The 21,088-nt window shown below is 38.8% G+C and overlaps 1 protein-coding gene across 4 annotated transcripts in view; it reads left to right on the top strand.

Annotated features, from left to right (window-relative positions):
* LOC308567671 (uncharacterized protein) overlaps positions 1-20,183 on the top strand; it is a 275,010-nt gene extending 254,827 nt beyond the window's left edge. For 3 of the 4 annotated variants that reach the window (XM_081159491.1, XM_081159493.1, XM_081159494.1), the window contains 3 exons: positions 15,452-15,552; positions 17,888-18,019; positions 19,706-20,183. In XM_081159491.1, the coding sequence (XP_081015617.1) occupies positions 15,452-15,552; positions 17,888-18,002 (216 nt within the window). In that variant the 3' untranslated portion in view covers positions 18,003-18,019; positions 19,706-20,183. The remainder of the gene's footprint in view (positions 1-15,451; positions 15,553-17,887; positions 18,020-19,705) is intronic. The other variant, XM_081159492.1, reaches the window with a different exon arrangement.
* The last annotated feature ends 905 nt before the right edge of the window (positions 20,184-21,088 follow it).

Raw genomic sequence — 21,088 nt, 5'->3', positions numbered from 1 at the left:
CTCAAATTCCTATTGCATATCATTTCTAGTTTTAACTAAACCGATTCCTACAGAACTGATTTATAAAAGAAATACTACTATACACTTTCTCATTAAATTTATAATTTTGCTTTAATATTTAAAATAGGAAGTGTCTGTCCGAAGGTCTTTAAAAATTAACAGATGTGAAAACTAAGATTTATTTTAAAACTACTATGTAGCAGCAAATTTACATATATCGTTCCTTTTAATTCCTCCTCAAATCATATATGACTGTGATTGTAATCTTGCCTTACACTGGAGGCAGAGGAGGGTCAGAGGTATAACCTCATCAAACTTATAAGTGGAGAGGAAAGGATTCTTATTCAGGTTTTCTTGTTTTAGATGCCATCCTTCCTCAGGACTCTATGCCCTTCTATATTGCACCAGTCCAGAAATTTCTTCAGTAAGAAGTTGGTAAATAAATACATAAATAAATAAATAAATGTTATGCCTCTTTTCTCTGATTTATTATCCCATGTTCAGGGCTATAAAAATGTTCAGATACTAAAATTTTGCTACCATAATTTGAGCTTTTTTATAAATAAGGAAGTATTTAAACACAGACAAGGAAGTTGTGATTCCACCTTACTGTAGTCCCAATAATTTGTACTAGAAACAGGCCCTCCCTTTGCTGGAATTGATGACTACAGGGGTTCCGTAGTCTGCCTTGGACGCATTCCCAGCATCTGTTCCTGATCACTGAGTGGGAATTGCCAGCCCTGGGCTTCAGGACCACATTGAAGATCTTCCCCTACCCCCACCCCCCTTAAAGTCTAGTGCTGGAGACAGAACAACTAATATACAGATATTGCTTCTCATTGCATTTAGGAGGAAATAAAAGCCAAGGGAAAGCCTTGGACTGCCCTCTGCTCTTTGTTTCCCCACAATTTTCATCTTATGGTGATTAAAGGAAGCAAAGCAGTCTAAAAGCATCCTACTTGGCAAATGCTAACTTCTAAATCTCTCAAGAGAGCTTGGATTATACATTGTATAGAGGAAGCCATATCCTGTCTCTTTGGCTTACAAATCCCATTAGGATGTCAGCATTTAAAGTCACTCCATGTGGAGCTGACTCTTACTCATTTGCGGTCTGGTTGAGAAGCAACGACATGCTTTGTGTAGACAGTAGGAATTATCTGCGGCCCATAAGGGCATGGAAGGACTCACCATTAGCTAGTGGAAACCTCCTGGGTTGCTTTTAGGTTCTCATCTTCACTCTAACTCTAGTACTGACATTTTAAGCGTTTTCTCACTTGGTGTTGAACTTTCATGTTCTCTCCTCTCAAAGGGACCAAAGTAAACTGAGGACTATTCATAGAAAATGAGTTGAAAAAACAGATTTGTGCGTAGATGTTCAGGCACATCAGATCAGAGCATTATCAATCTCTAAAAGAAGGGTATAGTCTTAAGACGCAAATGGAGAACACATCCAAAGCTACTCCTCAGTGCTAGGACCTATGATAAGATTTATAGTTAACATTTACTCATTGAGCATAACTAAACATAGATCTGTATGAATCAACATAGGTTCACATACATAAACTCTATCAGATCTTCTCTTTTAAAGCCTGTTTTATAGATTTACTCATTGCAAAGTCTTGCATCCTGATGAAATTTATAATTGAGAGACTGCAGATTTAAATTCAGAAAAATATTCTTTCTGATAAAAAAAGACTCTAGCCAGTTAATTTCAGACCTGATAAGTGTGAGCTTGTCTAGTTCTTCCCAGATTCCTGTTTATTTTCATTAACACTTGATATGTTATTACCTGAGCCAGGATTTTAGAGAAAAAAGAGCAAGGATTGAGATATAAAATGATCTTTCCTAAGTGTTTCCTATGTGCCTGATCCTCTTTCAGATAAAATCTTCACGAATCTAGGGTCAAGGTCAATTTTCTATATTCACAAAGTAGGCAACAACCTATATGATATGATTTATAGGAGACCAAAAGCCGTCCCTCTTCCCTGGACCTAGCTGTCTCCCTGACAATATTATCATAATACTCTATTGGATATATCATATGGTTCAAGCATTATGTCCAGGGAGTTCTTTTATGCAAAAATTATCATTTTGGAGAAACAAGGGATTGTGAAATATATATATTTTAATTATTGGCAAAAGTAGAAAAAAATCTAAAATTTGGGGAGAAATCAGGAAGAAGCTTGAGGTCAAAGAGAGACTTGGTGAGGGTTTATGTAGAAGTGGAGTCGAACAATGACTTAGAGGCCCTGAAACATAACCTATTCCCAATTTCGCTTTAGATTCAGTCTTATGTGGGTTGTTAATTAGAACCAGCAAGGTGTTGCTATTTCTTCTGGGCCGATATTTTTTAAAATATATATTTTTTATTGATTTTAGAGAGAGATATTAATCATTTGCCTCTGGTACACACCCCAACTGGGACCTAATCTGTAACCCGGGCATGTGCCCTGACAGAAAATTGAACTGGTGACCTTTCAGTGCATGAGACATGACTCAACCACGTGAGTCACACCAGCCAGGGCTCTCCTAGGTCCATATTAACATTAAGGCCATCCTTGCACTCGGCCTAGGGATATATGAACCTTGGAGATGCCCTATGGGATTTTGTCTCCACTTTTTCTGCACAGGACTCATCTGAGATAGAGGACTATGTACCAGATAATAGGCTTACAATTTTTCATTTAGTGGCCACCCTGTGACAAAGGCTCTTTCTGACCAAATTTCAGTCATGTTCCTCTGAACTTTCTTTGCAACCAGGCCTTGACCTTGGCCCTTGTCCTGTCTTTGGCCTGTCCAGTACAGTCTTAGCAAAATATTGTGCTAAGTCTTTCCCCATCCTGGATATCTGATCAATGTTTCTATATCCTCCCACCTTTGATGTCTGAGTCCTTGGCCTGTCTTTAGCAAGAATCCTGTTTGATCAGTTAGCAGGACTGCCCCTCAATCCTTGATGCTCCTCTTAGTAATTTTCCATCCACTGACTCCCTTATCCTGTTTCTTGGTTATAAGTACCCAGCTGTCATTGTTGTATTCAGAGTTGAACCAGATCTCTCTCCTCTATTGCAACACCCCTATCACAATAGTCTTCAATAAAGTCTTGCTGTGTTAACAAGTGTCAGTGATTTTCCTTTAACACTTGAGTCAGGTGTCTCAGCAAACAGAAACCAGCATGCAAGGTAAATAATAAACTGAATTTTAGGTCCATGACATAGGACAATCAGACCATCCTCCCTCCTCTCTAAAACTCTGTGCCCTCTGTTGCCCCTGGAAAAGAACACCGTCTCCTTGGAATCTACCATTTGGAGGGTGCTTATCTGTGCAGTAGTTTTATGGTGCACTATTTTATGTTAATAGTCAGCCTAAATTGACTATTAGAACACAGTAGCAGACACATTAAGATTATTGCTGCACTGCTAGGGGGGAAAACAAAGAAGAAGGAAAAAGGAAAAAAGAGAAACATCTCCTGGTCGTTGGCATGAAGCATATCGACCCAGTCACAGAAGCCATGGCAGAGCAGGAGTGAAATATCTCTGCTTAGCCTGAGTCATACCAGGAAGTAAGGGTGGTCTTCTAAAGCTAACCCATCAAGAAAGAGCTGGCTCTGGTCCCATCAGAAAAATGCTCACTAAATATTCACACTTAGAACCGAAATACCCAGAGCTGTTTAGAAGGAAGAAAGACAGGGATACATAAAACAAAGTGATAACAAAACTCTCCCCCGTTCATTCTGTTGTTAAAGCTGATTTCAGGGAAACCTTCAGTATTCATCTTGGGTTCCTGTGGTCCTTGGTTCAGATGTGAATGCTCTGAAAGTGACCCCTTCTGTTAGGGCACAAGCCACTCATTGGTACAGACACACCAACCCCAACCCCAACCGCTTTCACAGGTTTGTAAGTTTTGATCCCTGAAGGTAATGAGATCTTCCCCCATCCACCCACACAGCGCCCATGGGCGTCTGCTGAGGACTGCTTCTGCCTGTCTTCTCATCTCACTGATCTGTTGTAGCACCAAGGGGAGAGGAGTTTGCCTGAAGAAGGGTCCATTTCCAACCTCAGGGAAATACCAGCCTTGATGTCTGATGCCAGGAAAGATGCTGATTTCAGCAGGGAAGACTCTCTTTTTCAAGTCTGAAATGGTGCTGTAGACAGAATTTGACGATCTGATTTCTGACCTAAGATCTGCTAATCACGTGTAAATGACTCTTTGAAATGGACAAGTGTCAAATGATCCAATAGGAAAACTGGCAAAACTGTGGCAACGACTATTAAAATGTCGCCTTATGATTTCACTACGTTTCTTAAAATGCACAAAAGAAGACAACTGGCATTTAAATAGAGTAGGCATTTGTCCCTTTTCCTCCATACCTGGTCATCGGATGCATGTGTGCTCACCGTTTCTAGATGCGGTGGGCTTTGGGTGGTCATTTGCATGGGGATGCTCTGTGTGTGTGAGAATTCTCTGGAAGGGTAAATACAACAGTAGCCCAAGGGTTTTTGTGAATGGTCTGCCACTTCTTCTGTCCTTCAAAATGCTCTTTCTGTCATTAGTACTGAGAAAAGATTCTATCAGGCAAAAATAGTTTGCTACATTGCTCCAAGTGGGCTTCATTTCATGAAAAAGAATAAAGATTGATGGGTTTCTTGATCTGTATGTGTTTTGGCAAGAAGTATTGTTCCTCCTGTGACTTTGGAAGATCTGTGGAGACAAATGACCCAAAATAAATTTGTCCTTCCCCAAATGAGAGGAAAATGGCAGACAGGTAGTAAGAGATGGCCCCACAGAAGTTGACCTAATTTTGTGATTAAGAGCCAAGGACTTTAGAGTTAAGGAGATTTGTGATTTAATCCAGCACTTACCATTTACAAGTTGGGTGATCTTGATAGAATTATTTTATATCCCTACACTTTGGTTCCTTCAATTATATAAATAAGGAAAGTACTACTTCTTCATAGGATTGTTGTAAGGATTACATGAGATAATGTATGTAAATCTCTTAGTAGGAAGATTACCTGAAGTCAAAGTAGCTCTTATTATTGTGATTAGGATCACTACTATTGCTACAATTGTTGCAGTTACAATGGCCCATGCTGTTACTATCTAGTATATTTTAATAACTATATCTCTATTATATAACGTAGAGTCTTTTCATATGTTATATATATCTAAATGTAAATTATAAATTATATATAAATTTATATATTCTTATTTAATAGCCTTAATAGGCTAATCACATTACTATCTAAATAATGAAATATAATTATAAAAATAAACTATTATCATGTAAAATATACACGTATTATACACATATATCTCATCTTTATAAGAGAAACAAAGAGACTGGCCTGCCCTAGTTTCCTTTTTCTTGGCCAAAGCTATCTTCCTCAGCTCACATTGCTACCTACTGCTATTTATTTTTCACACACTCTCAAACTAGGAAATAAAGAGAGAAACAGAGGGAGCGAGGGAGGAACGGAGGGAAGGAGGGATGGGGGAGAGAAAGGCTAGCTAAAGTCAACATGTTTGAGTAGGTAATGATTTAAGCTGCTGTGAATTTCAGCTTCCAGGAGCATGGATCCCTGGAGGAAGGTGGGGGAAAGAGAGGAGAATTCAGGGTGAACCCTAAGGCCTCGGTGGCGCGGTGCAGTGCCACTGACACCAAGCTCTGACAGCAGATGGAGGAAAGCAGGGAACTATTGGCATATTGATGTCATTGTCTATCTCCTGAAGCCAGCCTGCCTTGCTCAGCCTCGACAAGCTGTTTACAGCTGGCAGGAGGAAATGTCGTCCTGTGTACAGGCTGACAGCTCCACTATTCACTTCGGCTGGAAGCCTGGGTTGGCCAGACCATTTAGGAGCCACAGGAACCACTGTTTGGCACCAGCGTGTCCTGGACTGGTTGGGATAGGAGTGGGAGAATGATGGGGGTGACATTTAGCCAACAGTGACTGTTCCAAAAGGGCAGAGGGAGGCTCATTTTCCAATTTTGGGGAAAAAAATTCTCTCGCATATTTTTCATGCCTGAAATGCAGTGAGGTGATCTTTGTAGAACTAAAATAAGTCTCAAAGTAAATATATAAGAGGGATCCGGGATTTAATTTTTAATTCTTGATAGGAAGATGTTTTTAAAGATAATAATTATCTGTCAGACCAATATATAGTGCTTTATAGTTCAAAACCATTTTCATGGGCATCACCACCTGACTTGGTGAGACTTCCCAACATCTTAATAATGGACGTTAAAGATAAAGTTCCTGTAGTATCCATTTATCTGTTAGGTTCAACTGTCTATATCAGGAGCAAGCTGAGAGTGAGCTTAGCCTGTGTGGACCACACAACCAAAGACCGTGATGTGCTGCAAGACACCTGAGTGGATGTCATCTCATGTAGATTATCAGGGTAGAATCTGGTGCCAGCATCTAATACCTAAGACCCACTCCCTCTTGGATATCCTCTTCAAATACTCTTAGTTACCCTTAAATCCCTCCCTTAACACATTGAATTGGCAAGACTGAGCCTCCATAATTATCACAAAAGGGAGCTTTTCCTGAAAAAATAGTTTATGCTTGTGGCCTGGAGACTTACACCTGCCACCTGAATATTTTTGTAATACTTGGGAAAAGTAGAAAGGTAGTCAAGCCACATTTTGTCCTAGAAGTAATCATTTTTAATATTACATTGAAGTTACATTTTAACCAGTTTAGTCAATGATCAGGGCACTGAGGAATCAACCAGGCAGCCATTGTTTTTGTTTTTTCACCACCGCCCTGGTCAAGTAACACTGTGCACTCATTTTGCCCCAAAACTCTAATCGGAAAACTAGAGCTGGTTGAATTCCGTTAGCTGTTCTAGTGACCTCTTATATTAATTTCATTTTTAAGGCATTAAAAACCCCAATGCCTTCTTATCAAAGTTGCAACTTCTTACTCAATTTGAAACTCCTCCACTCTCTAATCCAGCTCTGGGATGGGGGCGTGAGTCCCAACATCCTAGCTCACTCTTCTCCTCTCCTTTTCCTTCCTAAATTGTCACCACTCTTGGCTCTTCAGTGGTGTGAGCATTGGTGGAAGAAGAGATAAGGGACAATTGAATTGCTTGTGGGGTACATTTACAATTTAGTGCCTTCTGGGAAAAGTCAGTGTCCAAAAAACAAACTCTAAATTTTTGTAGGGCACCTGTGTGGGTTCTTAGATGGTCTTATAGCTCTCAGGATCTTCCATTCACAGTGGCCTTTTCTGGACAACTACTTAAAACTGTCCCCCACCCTAACCACTGACTTCCTGTGGCCCAATACTCAGCGGGTCCTGATGGACAGGATCATTTTAAGACGACCCAAGTCTACCTCCCTTCTGCGCGGCCCACACCTCACCTTCAGAAAACAAACATAAGTCTTGGACTCATCAAACATTGGAAGTGCAAGTCCTTCTGAGCACTCCTGCCACCTCATTCTGCATCTCAGCAAGACACTCTAGCTATCCTCTCAAACTGAGATATTTTACTCATAAGATACTAGCCCTCTTATTTCACAATTTCTAGGGAATAGATGTCAGTTTAGCTGAGTGGTTCCTTTAAAGTCCTTGATAAATGATAAGAAAGAACAGCTCTCCTCCCCTCCCTCTGTGTCAACTGTTTCTCTGCAATAAAATCTACTTTTAAAAAATTCCCTAATGAACTCTTAGACTTTTTCTCATATAATTGGGAGAACTGGTATTGGCACAATTGGCTCTTTAAAAATGCAACCTTATTAAGGTATATTTTACATACAATAAAATGTACCCATTTAAAGGGTGCAGTAACCAACCTTGTAACCACCAAGGTTGGAGGTGGAGAATATTTTCGCACTTTAAAAAGTTCCCTCATTCCTCTTGGTAATTAATCTCCAACCCACCTACCCCCATCAATTGGTCCCAGGCAACCTCTAATCTATTTTTATCATTATTGATTAGTTTTACCCATTCTAGAATTTCATTTACATGGAATCGGAGGGCCTATATTCTTTTGTGTCTGCCTTCTTTCCTTTCACACAATGTTTCTGTGACTTATAAAAAATTAGTAAACAGAAACCATATTTAAAATGAAGTAAGGAGGCCAGAGGGAAAGCTCTCACCCCCTACATGATTGCAAAGCACAGCAGAGAGCACTTTGTTTCCAATGGCCCTCCCAGCTTCCTCTTACCCTCTATATAAGACTTTCCTTTCCTTTGTTTTGGGGGACTTGTGTGTGGCCCGCTGTGGTGGCCTGTTCTGATTGCAGTTCTTCATTGCTCCTGAATAAACCCATTTTGCTGGAGAAGTGCCTGGCTGACCTTGTTTAAAGTCAACAGAATCATTATTTCTTGTTGCATTTTTCTTTCAGTAGTTTGTTCATTTTTTATTACTGAGTAGTGTTCCATTTATGGATATACCACCATCTGTTTATCCATTCACATGTTGATGGCTGTTGCTTTCACTTGTGGCCATTATGAGTAAAGCTGCTATGAACATTTATGTACAAGGGTTTGTGTGGTCATATGTTTTCATTTCTTTGGGATAAATACCTAAGAGGGGAATAGCTGGGTCGTAGGGTAAGTCTTTATTTAGCTTTTAAGGAAATGGCCAATTTTCCAAATATTGGTATAGCTGGCTTCCAACTTCCTCAGTTTACAAGTTCTGCAGAGATGGCCTTGTACCTTCCTTTATAATGTGGGGTTGCTTGGTCTCTGTTATTCTTATTTTGGGGTCCTTGGCTGATACTCTGAAACAACAAAGCTATTTATATTTAACTAAAATACAAAGTCCTCAATCTAACTTTATTCCCTTAAACTATCAGGCTGAAATATTTGAGAGGGCTAGGACCAGGGCTTAATTACTCTGTGTTCTTCCAGGTATGGTACCTGGCCATACGGTAGTGCTCAAAGAAAATACCACTTGAACTGAAATTTCCCACCTTTAAAAAGGGCACTGCCTGCACACTATGAATGTAATTATTTTAGTTATTTTTTTTGTTATCTAAAATTTAATCATTTAAATTTGAAGTTAGCAAACGCCATAAACCCCAGTGAAAAAACAGCCTGCTCTCTATTTGCCATTTCTCTCCGGTTAGTTGTAAGAAATTTTTACGGTTCCCAAGGAGAATGAAATAATAAGACACAAGGGAGAAAGAACAGTCATCAAAAGTACATTATTTTCCCTGTCTTTCTATCTTATGGACATCTGAGGCTGCGCCTTGAGCTTGACTGTGTATCAGAATTGGCAGAAAGCCATTTTCCTCCCAGACTGTGGCTGCAGAAAACCTTGTCTGGGGAGGAATGACCTTTCAGCCACTTCAAAAGCAACTCCTCCCTCACGCCGTGTGATGTTGGGCTTACTGGGGCTATGGCAGGGCTCTCAATTAGAAAGATGACTTCTAAATGGTGTCTCATCATGTCACCTCATGCTTGTGTGCGTGACCTCTGTGGCCAGAGGGAAAATTGTGGCTACATAGGAGTCCAAAGTTAAAGAGTCGTGAGGTTGGAAATGAACAGAGAAATGAAAATGAGAATACGGCTTTTTAGTGGGAAACGTTTTCTGAGTAGCAAGCCGAGGCAGCTCTGAATATACCTGAAATAGCCCAATTGTTCTCACATCAATGGCAGCTGAGTTGTCAAGCCTGGTCCTGCAGTTCTCTGATCCAAAGGACACTTAAGTTTCTCAAAGATCAAAGGCGGCCTTGGGAATATGTCTTTATGTTTTTCCTTCAGTCTGCCTTCTCTTGTTCTTTCTTCTCTGGTAATTTTCCATCCACCCCTCTGATACATCCCTTCAGCTTTAGAATGAAGTTAAGGAAAATAGTTCCCGAGGAGACAGGAAGTCTTTCCATAATTTCATCTGTCCAAATAAGCCATCCATTATCTTGATTTGACAGTTCTAGTCAAATGCAGCTACTTAGTGTTCTATCATATATAACAATGACAGATAAAAAAAATCAAGGATGCTTTTATCTTACAAATGTAGGATGGAGCATGCTGACCAGGGCTGAAACTCGCTGAAGTTCCCCAGGAGAAACACCGGAAGGTCATGTCACCCGACTCAGGTTTCTGATTTCCAATAAATGACCAATTTAAAATATGCCCATACCAAGACTTGAAAAGTGTTTCATTCAGTGAACTGTGGGCAAAAAGTTGGTTAATATGTGAATTTATTGAAGTTCAATTTCTACTTTGCACCATACTCTACATTCTAGAGATACAAAAGGGATAGGGGGGGTCATAAAATTAATCTATTTAAAAAAGAATAAAATACAGGTGTGTATCTAACCTCAGAATAGGGAGGGGGAAGTAAAATTAAAATTAGTGGAAAAAGCACAAAGAAAAAAACATTAGATAAGATTATAAAAACCACTGTAAAAACTTCTCTGCATGAAAGACTGTCAAAAAAGAATGTGGTAAATGTGAATGTACTAAAATGGCTGCGTATTGTATTTAATTTTAAAAAGCCAGTTGCATGTAGTATAACTGTGTTCTTTAGAGATTACACACATGATACAGGTGTGTATGTATGTGTGCTATTGGTGATATAAACCACCTATATCCTGGACTTCTGTATGTTAAGTCACAGTATTTGCAATTTTGTGTAATTTATATATTTACATAGAGATTCCAGAATAAATCTAAATTGATCAAATGATATAATAAACTCTATTTGGGGCCGTATTTTAAAAGACTTTTACTATTGTAATAAAGGTCTTGATAGTGTTCTCTTCACACCTAGCCTGAATATTTCCACAAGACAGATTTCTAGAGGTGGGATTGCTTGTCATAAACTTATGCACATTGTAAAAAGCTTCCTGCACACTCCCCAAAACAATCTCTGTCAACGCTGAATTGGATTATACTCCCATCAGCAGGCATAGCTGTAATTCCCCAAAACTCACTCCCACCACTATCAGTATAAGGTATTTTATCACTATCATAAATTTTAATTTGCCTTTATGAAGGCAAATGAGCCTATTGATACGCTTTGCCCATATTAACTTGTTTTGTTCTTAATTCTCTTTTTTAATCTGTTTATCTGTTAAGAATTATATTTGGTTTTATTTAACACACTATCCATCACCAAGTGCCTCTAATAGAAAGAGCTTTTGTTTTTCCCATATAAAAAGAATTCCACACCCAGGCTTCTCCCGTCTTTCCATTTTTCCATCTGTAGCTCATGGCTTTTAGTCCCTTGCTTATTTTTTTTATTGTCCCAAATGGCTGCAGCATCTTCAGCATCATCGACGTGCTCCAGCAACGGACAGAAAGCAAAAGGCTTGTGCCTGCAGTTTACTGCATCCTCTTGAGGCTCCGCCCTCAGGGACCCGCTCGCTTCCTATTGGTCAGAAAGTGGCACATGGCAACTCTTGTCTGAGAAGGAGGCTGGGAAATTAAACTAGATGTGCCCTTTATTTCCCAGGCTCCCCCACCCCCCAGTCAACAAATAAATAAAACCAAGTTAACAGTGGATACTGGATTGGCCACCAATAATGTTGGTCACAATTTCAACATCCTAGAAGTTCTAAGCTTGTCTTGACTTTGATGTTCCCAGGTCTTTTTATGCTCCAGCACAAAGGTTTAAAATCACCCAGCCTTGTCTTTCAGAAATATTAGAAGCGGGAAGGCAAATCAAAGAATAAGTGTAGCCAGAGAATAAGTCTCAGCTCCAGTATTTTATAATATTGGAATATGTATAATCCTTGGACAGCTCCCTCACCCTGTATTGGCTCAGCTTTCTTATTTGAAAAACTGTTCAGCATACCTACCTTACAGTGTTCTTATGAGATTAATCAATACACGATGCACAGGCACTCTCTGTAAGTGGAAACCACCCTCATCAAAATTTTCCTGTGGTGGTACGGTTTCAGAGTTGGTTCTTATGTCATTGGCTGCACCGAAAGTCATCCAGAGAGGAATGATGCTCTATAACAGCAGCAACAACAACACAAAAATCCACTGAAACAAATCTCTGACAATTACGCGATGAATACAAATGCTGGACGTTTTCCATCCAGAAATCCCTCATGGCATTGAACACATGTTAAAATCAAAGAAACCAAACCATGCTCATATTTTCCCAGATATTTGCAGATATCCGAGAGTGGCTCAGCGTGAATTTTTGTAGGAGCTGTAAGTTCTCAGAAATGCACTGAGAATAGCTTCCTCCGTGGTTTCATCTCACCATCCCTCCTTCAGTTCCTGCCACTCTTCTGTCATGTTCACCCTGTCTTCCATTTTCCCCAGGATTTTCTCCTCTGGGAGCTGTGCTCTGCCTTGGGTGCTATGAGGTCCAGCAGTCTCAGCCTCACTGTCCCCTCCCTAGGCAGTTTGTTCCCCGAAGCACTGAATGGCAGCTTCAAGGGCCTCCCTTGCCTGTCCCCCCGCCCCCTGCTTGAGAGAGGCTGCTGCTTCTTCGACATCTGACTGCTCTCAGAATGAGAGGCACTGGCTCCGCCCAGTGGGAGAACTCCAAGAGCAGCCTGTGGGGGAGGTGGATGACATAGGACAAAGGTGCCCCTGGCTTCATTTAACCTCTCTAGAATCAGGGGCAGGTTACCTTCTACTGGAAGCAATGTAATTGGGGTGATGCTTTTAGATATGGTAAGTTTGTCTTTGACTGATACCTCATCAAAAGGTTCTTGTTGAAGGCTTCCTGTATCAGGAAGGTTTGTGTGTGTAGGAGAGAAGGTTAATGGAAGAAATTCATATTCTAGTAAAAGTTAAGATACAACTATGACTAATAGAGCCTTTAAGAAGTTATTTCACTGCTCTCACCAATATTTCTGGCATTCAAGATCTGAAATTATCAGATTATTAGCGCCTCATGGGAATGAGTTATGCCTCAGGAAATTTAATCAATAAACAAACCCTTAGGATATACTTAGAATTTATTAGAAACACACGTTCTTATATTAGATGTCAAGTACAAAATAAAACACAATCTCAGATCTAATAATATACAGGGTGTTTCAAAGAAATGTATACACATTTTAACAGCTGATAGCTCAATTTTGAAAATGAAATGTATTTTAATAAACACTTGCCTATATAATTACTCAAAGTGTGTGTATACATATTTTGGGGGCACCCTATATTATGAAAATGTACACTCCTTTTGATGAAAAAGAATTAAAACACACCTATACACACACGAACACACAGGCATAACGCATTTGGGAGCTTGAATCTAGTGCCTTTCATTTGACATTAATTCTTCGATGGATGTGCTTATTTTTTGTATCATCTCCCCCAACCTGCTCCTTTCTCAACATTCCTTATCTACGAGGGAACACATTCTGGAATGCAACCACCTTTTACCCAATCACACAATCCAGTAATTTAGGATTTATTCTAGACTCCCAGCTATCATTTCCTTCTCCGTGCTCTCAGTCCCCAATACCTGCTTATTTTAGCTACTTAACAGCTCTCAAATCAACACCCATCCCATTCTTTCTCCCTTTTGGGCTTTGTTCAGTTCTGCCTCAGCCGTACTCACGTAAAGTGATGTCTCCAGCAGGAGTTCTTTTCAGATGTTGCCTTTAGACTGGGCTAGAAACCTTTCTTATGTATGTGTGGCTTTTTAATTCATCTCTATAGGAGAAAGGATATAGTAAACTTAAAAACAATAGAAAAAATAAAAAATAAAAATATCTTTTAATTTGAATATTAATAAATAACTTCCGCTCACCTAAGGAAGTACCAAGATACAGCAAATACACTGAGGAACCCATTAATATAATTAATGTAGAAACAGTTTAAACCAAACATAAATGTATGGCAAATAAAAATAAAAGCAATTTGCAAATACTACTGCATAACTGTCAATAAAATATTGAAGCTGTTTAATCTCAGTGGTAATCAAGGAAATCCAAATTAAAATACAATTTTTGCTTACTAAATTAGTGAAGATTAAAACATCCTGAAATGCAGCTTCAGTAGACCATCATTGAAATATGCATCCTTGTACGTAACTGAGGGTAGAAAATTATATACTCTTTTTGAAAAGCAATTAAAATATCCTTACCCTATAACTTAGTAATTTCCTTTTTAGGAATTTACCCTTAGGAAAGAATCTGACATACAGACAGATATTTAGTTGTTGTTTATAAGAGTGAAAATTTAGCAATAACTTAACTGTTTAAGCTTGAAATCGCTAAGAAAATGATACATGCATATAATGTAATACTCTATACAGAGATTACAAATTCAAAATAAGTAGAGGCCAGTTAGTTAATATAAATGAGTCAAGAAGGCACATGAAAGAAAACTCTACTGACAAGCCAATACCCAGGCTAAATTAGTTGCTGCCACTTGGCTCTAAGTATCATTTAGTTTCCTTTTGGGGATGTAGCCTCCTTTATCTGAAATTTCCTATTTTTCTAGAGCAATTGGAAATCTGGATTATTTGATGTTAAATTGCTCAGCTTTTAGATTACTAGAAACTAATTTGAAAGTATGTCTGTAAAGAAAGCAAGTCCGCTGCGCTGACTCAATGTAATGAAGGGAAGGGTATTTTAAATTATCTGTTTAACAGCCTTTAATATTAATTGACTTGAACATCTTGTTTTTATAACAAAAGGAAATGCCCATAATATACGACTAAGTAGAAGATCAAAAAATTGAAGACTGAAAACTGCCTGTTGACACGAATGAAGAGTGGATTCTTTTTTCAGTCTTGACTGTCCAAGTCTGGTACAACTTAGGCAGCTGCTCGACAAACATTCAAATGGTTGTTGTAAATGAGAACATGAAGTCAGCTGTAAATAAAAATACATAAATTGAGTGATAGAAAATATAACAAAATATTTATATTGATTGCTTCCTCTTTCCTGTATTTGGTTTTGGAACCAATACCAAGAAAGGAAGAATATAGATTCATTTTACTCATTAATGTTTCATTTATTCATTTCATAAATATGTATTGAGGGCTTAGTATTTGCTAAGAACTGTTTTAGATAATGGAGGAAACAATCTGCTATATGGAATTTACATTCTAGTTGGGAACAGCTTGTGATAAGCAATATAAATACGTAAACTATAAAGTGTGTTATATGCTAAGTGATAAGAGATAAGAAGTCAATGTTCTAAAATCTGTGTCTGAGATTTGCTTTCCCTAATTCAAAAGCTTAACATGGCCTATTGCTCAGTGAACAGGCACTTTCTCTGGAGATGACCCACTAACATTGCTCACAGGCTCTTTGAGGGCAACCCCAAACCTGAGGCAACATAAAACCTCCATGTGTCCTCCAGAGAAATTATACAGACATCACAGTGTCATGTGACATATGCCAAGCTTTATGTCACCCACCAAAAGATTAAATTATAGAGTAATATATTATGGAAGAGAAGGGGCTGGCAGATAAGAGCTCCAGGTTCAAGTGATAGTTTTCTCACTTAGGAACTAGCCACATGACCTTGAATAATCACTTCCTCATTCTAAATCTGTTTTTTCATCTACAGATTGCAAATGTTAAAGGACACAATGAGATTTCACCACGGCTGCCTCTTGCTTTGTCTGCCCCAGACACTGTTTCTTCTGAGAACGGCACCCATCTTATTTGGTAAGCTACACTTCTCTGTGCTATTAGCATCTGATTTTCACAGGAGGTCCAGGGTATTTTTACTCCTCTCACCCTTACCCCTACCCCAGACATAGCAAAGCCTTCTCCTGGAATTTTTGGTTTTTTGAAATTAGAAATTAAAAACAACATAAGTCAGCACAGATCTAGCAGTGGCCCAGAAGAAGAAAGAATGAAATTGGAACTCAAAGAAAAGCAAAAATGAGAGGCGGGGGTGGGGTGTCAGTCCTGTTGGCGTTCAAGTTCCTAGTTCCAGATGTTTTTGAACTCAGTTACATCTTTTCCCCGCCCCAGCTTGATTTTTAAACCAAACACACCCCTCCTTTTGAGTTAAGCCATACAGAATTGACTTCATCCATTTGGAATCAAAACAATACAGGCCTCAAACAAGACTCTAAGTTTTCTAGATTCTCAACCTCTGAAAGTTTAAGAAACAAACCTAAGACTGGGAGAGCCCCAGATGGTTCTCATCATACAGAAGACACTTCGAAAGCGACAATTATGCCTACATCTGGAAAAACTGCTATAAAAATGGGTCTTTGGTCTCTGACTTTGGAATAAGTAGAGTATGAAAGCACTTCTAAATCTAAAGCATTTTACACTTGTAAAGAAGGATCATCCTTGCCCTGGCCAGTGTGGCTCAGTTGGTTGTCAGCCGTCCAGTGTACCAAAAGGTTGCTGGTTCGCTTCCAGGTCAGGGCACATGCCCCAGTTGGAGGCAGCTGATCAATGTTTGTTCGATGTTTCTCTTTCTCTCTCCCTCTCCCTCCCTCTCCCTCTAAAAAAAAAATAAATAAATAAAAATAATTTTTTTTTAATCAATAAAAATATAATAGAAAATAGAATAATCATTCTTTGGTTTTCCTAGAAGTTACAGTCAATGACTGAAATGCTGAAATGCAGGTTTTTTTCTAGTGTTATTAATTTATTTTTATAATTGGTCAGGTAGGCTGTGTTTTAACCCAGCTGGACAAAAGAAAGGGAAACATCTCTTTAAAACAAAGTTCACAGTTTCTGGGAGGAGGCTGGGTGCTGACGTGGTCAGGCGGAGAGCTGAGACACAGAGCCACTGAAGTTGCCTGTAGAGAAAGCAGCCAGGACTGTTGCTCCCAGGCCCTGGGCCTGTCTTCAGACTTTAGGTAATAGTTCTAGACATTTTTGGGTGTGAAGCTTTGTAATCATGGGCGTAGTGTTTCCTTCCCTTCCAAGTCCTTAACCATTTTTTTTTCTACCAAAGGGGAGATTTTCTTCAGAGCCACTGTAATATTTCTAGGGCAGACTGACTATGATTCTGGAAATTGGCTTTTCTACATACAAATTAGCTAATAAAAAACACACATCGTTTTTCTTGGCTTCAACTCTTGCGATACCTGAGGATCCATCCTGACAGTCGGCTCTGAAAGTTCAGATGTATCAGTGTTTCTTGAAGTTAGTTATACCTTTCCATTTTGACAGTACCTTGTTCCAGCTCTGCCAGTGAAATTGCTGAAATATGCTCCAGTAATGACGTGAATTTTTTCATGCTGTTCATCACGTGTACCATTCACTGCCAACGATAATTGTGCTTCACAATTTCTTCCCCAGAATTTCAAAACTCAGTGAAAACATTCATCATCTAGCACTTAATAAGTAGATAGTACCTAATTAGCTTTCATGTCTTGGAATGCTCTGAGAGAAAAACAGCTTATTAGTAGAAATTTCTAAACATTTAGTAAGCCTTACTATACCCTTGTGAGGGCTGTGGGCCTTTTAGCATTTTACTACTCAAAGCGAAGAGACCAGGAATTACTCTCCACACCGCGATACAGTGAGTTAGTAAAGCTGGCAGGGAATGCAAGAACTCTAAGGCTGAGTCCGTGGTTCGCGCTGCAGAGCTCCAGAGAATTCCTTTAATGGTCAACGGGGTAACACAAAGCCCCCCCTAGAACTGCGATGGGATCTGGCGCTGGATGCAATACCTTTTATCCCGTGTGCCTGTTACGGCGCCTTTATCGTTATTAATGTTGACAGTTCAGTGCAGAGTTTTGTTCAATCCCCAAATGAAACATGTGCAGAAGCATCAGGCCTGACTGAGGAATTCTGTTAACAGACGTCACTGGCAGAGGACCTCAGCTTAATGAGCAGGTGACACTCTTACATTAAGGTGGGTGCCTATCAGGGAAAAGCTTCCGGCGTTTCCACACAGGCCTGCAAGCTTTGGGGTTACAGAAGGCTGAGTTTTTCTGAAGGTGCTTCCCGGTCATGATGACAGAGAGACATATTCAAAGCTCCTTTGTTTTATCAAGTGTTTACTTAACTGCGTTTCTTCTCCTTGCAGGTATTGGTTCCCTAAAGTCACAATGGAGCTGCTCAATATCCGCCAGCCGAGCCAGGAGACGCGTTCCCCCAACACCACCCAAATACAGTTCCTCTGGCGTCTCGGAGAAACTTAGAGGAGAAAATTGAACTGGTTAGTCCTTTCCTTCCTGTTCTGTGAAATAATATCTATTTTTTATGATCTTTTTTCTGGTTCTAAGGAGTCATTCCATGGGGGCCCTAAAACCATTGAAACCATCCAATTTCTATATACTAAAAATCACGCAAAATAGACTCTCCTACAATATATTTGCCTCTAGTTTTTCATATATTATGAGGTATTTTGAAGAGATATAAATAACAAAGTAGTTATCATGCTCATTCAAAAGAAAATGCAAATCAAATTAACGTTCTCTATGTACTCTTATCCCATCACCTTCCCAACACTTTTCTTCCAGGAATAATTACTATATTGAAGTTGGCATTTTATCATTTCTCTGCTTTAGTGCTAGGAGGTGCATCCACATATATATATGTACTTCACTCGTTTCGCTGTAGTGCTGCATTCTGCTGCATGAACACACCACCGTTTATTTATTCCAGTCCTGTTGATGAATATTAGAGCTTCTCCCATTAGAAGCTATTAAGAACAATGCTGCAAAATAGGTTAAGTGCACAGATCTGCTTATACATGTGAGCAAGAGATACTTTAGGGTTTATAATTCCAGTGAATTGTTGGGTCGTAGGGTGTGCATGTCTACACCTTCATTAGATTATGATGCACTCCCCCCAAAGGCTGTACCATTACAATTTTTAATACACATATAATCATAAAGCTTTTCCGTTTTGCCGGTATTCATAAAATAGAGCAACTTCTCACATTTAATGGCCATTGCCTTCCCTTTTTTGGTAATAGCATTTACATATCTTTTATTCCCATTATCTCTTATTTTTTGATTTTTCCCCCCCTTCTTTTTATTGATTTTTTAAAGCATTTTATGTAATATATTCTGGATACTAAGAAATTTAATCCAGGTTGAAACATGAATATGGAGAGCTTTAATAAGGAAAGTGCCCCCTAAATGTATTTAGTTGAATGTCTAATGTGTTTTTATGTAGCGAAGTGGATATTTGGCTCTTTTGAGGATATAGTTATAAATTTGTGATAGATATATAGAAAACTAAGAAGACAATAAATAGAGATACTTGTTAAACTTCAGGAAAACTAAAAATTTGGACAAGAAAAAAATATAATGAGTCTACCTAATGAAAAATGATTTTGAATAATATTTACAGAGTAATAATAATGTAAATACCATTATTGATTTAACCGAAAAGAGTAGCATAATTTTTTATTAAGCAGAATGTTTGTGTGGGGGTGTGGAATACAACAGAACTTAATCTTCATTTTCCACAGCACAAAGTCAGTAGATAACATACATAATTTTAAAAATCAAGGAATAGCAGTATAAGCATGACATTTAGAAATAAGAGGAAAAACAACTGAATAAATCACTAAACTACTTAAAAGCATTTGCTTCTGAGGGGTGGAATTGCAAATGGGGAGACAAGAAGCTATGGCTTTTACTATGTATAGTTTAGTAAACCACTTTTAAAATTTATACATGTATCACTTTGATAAAAATAAAAATTAAATTTAAAATACTATATATAATAATTATAAACACACATACAAAAATAACATAGGAATCCCATGAACCAAATATTTAAACAGTTTGTATTGAGTTAATGAGATTGTAATTGATATTTATTTTCTACTTAATGCTTTTCTGAGTTTTCCAAAATTTCTAAAATATACATATACTGTATTTTTTTTTAGCAGAAAATTGGAGCTGTTGTAACTCTAGAACCAGCTGAAAAGGGTCCTATCCTGATTAAGAAGATATTGAATTGTTTTTCAGAGACAGCAGACCAAAACAGCAAGTCATGCAGCCCAAGCATGTGCAGAAGAGAGAACTTTGACCTCCAGCTGCACCCAGAACCAAAATCTTGCACTGCCCCTCCCCAACCCCAGAACCAAAGGACCAGGACATAACCAGAACTTGAACACTGAAACCATTTCAGAAGCCAAGGATCCGCTATCCAGGAAGATCCAGTGTTGATGACTCTTTACCATAAATGCCCAACTTTCAAGGTCCTCCAATTAAAGCTCACCCACCAGCACTTCCAATACCTGTTCCTCCTAACCCCTTAAAAGCCCTTTACCTAGCCCACTAATGGAGATGGATTTGTGGCCCTATTAGGTCTCCCATCTTCCAGGCTGGTGTTTTCTTGATCAATAAACCTTTCCTTACTCCAAAGCTGGCGTTGTGAGTTTTGGCATTTCAAAGCAGTGGGCACACAAACTTTGAACACTGTCAATTTTTAAGATTAAAAAAAATTATGGAGAACATGACTATCATTCAAAGGGTGTGAGCAATGAACTGTGAAGGATGAGAGGAGAGATTCAAAGCAGAGGTCATTGTAATTGTGTGAGCTGGAAGTCATGAGGGTATGAACTAGTATCTATGGAAATGTTAAAGAGGTCAAATTAACATGGTTTGCTTAGAGGCTGGATGTGGTGATAAGGTTGGGATTAAGTTTTGAGAGTCCTTAAAGTTTCTGGTTTGGACAAGTTGGAGTCCCATTCACTGAGATGGAAACTTTGTTTTGTGGAGCAAGATGAATTTTGTTTTAGATATGTCAGCTCCTCTATTGCATGGTAATAATCTGACTGTCTAACTGCTATAACTAACAACCCAAATTCTCAATGATCTAACACAAACTTATTCTTTATTCCAGTGGCTGCTCCTGGCTAGTGGGTCTTGTGCTATTACCACCCTCCTATGCAGAGAAGAAAGAGAGCTTAGAGGATGATGCAGGGCATTATAGGGACCAGAAATGGAAATGACATGTTTTGATTCTACTCACATTCCATTGGCCATAAGTCTTATCACATGGCCCCATATAACTATGGAGAAGTTTGCTACATATGTGCCCACAAAAATACAAACAAGAAAGGAACAGTTTTGGTGGACACAAAGCATTGTCTTCACTTCAGACATCCAGTTGGGGAAATTCAGGAGACAGAGATGTGAGGCTGAATCTCAGAAGTCTGAACCACAGAAAATACTAAAAAATTATTATTATATGAATGGTACTTGAAGTCAGGATGAGGAGACTTGGGGGAATTATAGACTGAGAAAGAAGGAATGAGAAAGAA

Source organism: Miniopterus schreibersii (genome assembly GCF_964146895.1).
Source record: "Miniopterus schreibersii genome assembly, chromosome: 15".
Lineage (NCBI taxonomy): Eukaryota > Metazoa > Chordata > Mammalia > Chiroptera > Miniopteridae > Miniopterus > Miniopterus schreibersii.
This window is presented reverse-complemented; position numbering and strand designations above follow the sequence as displayed.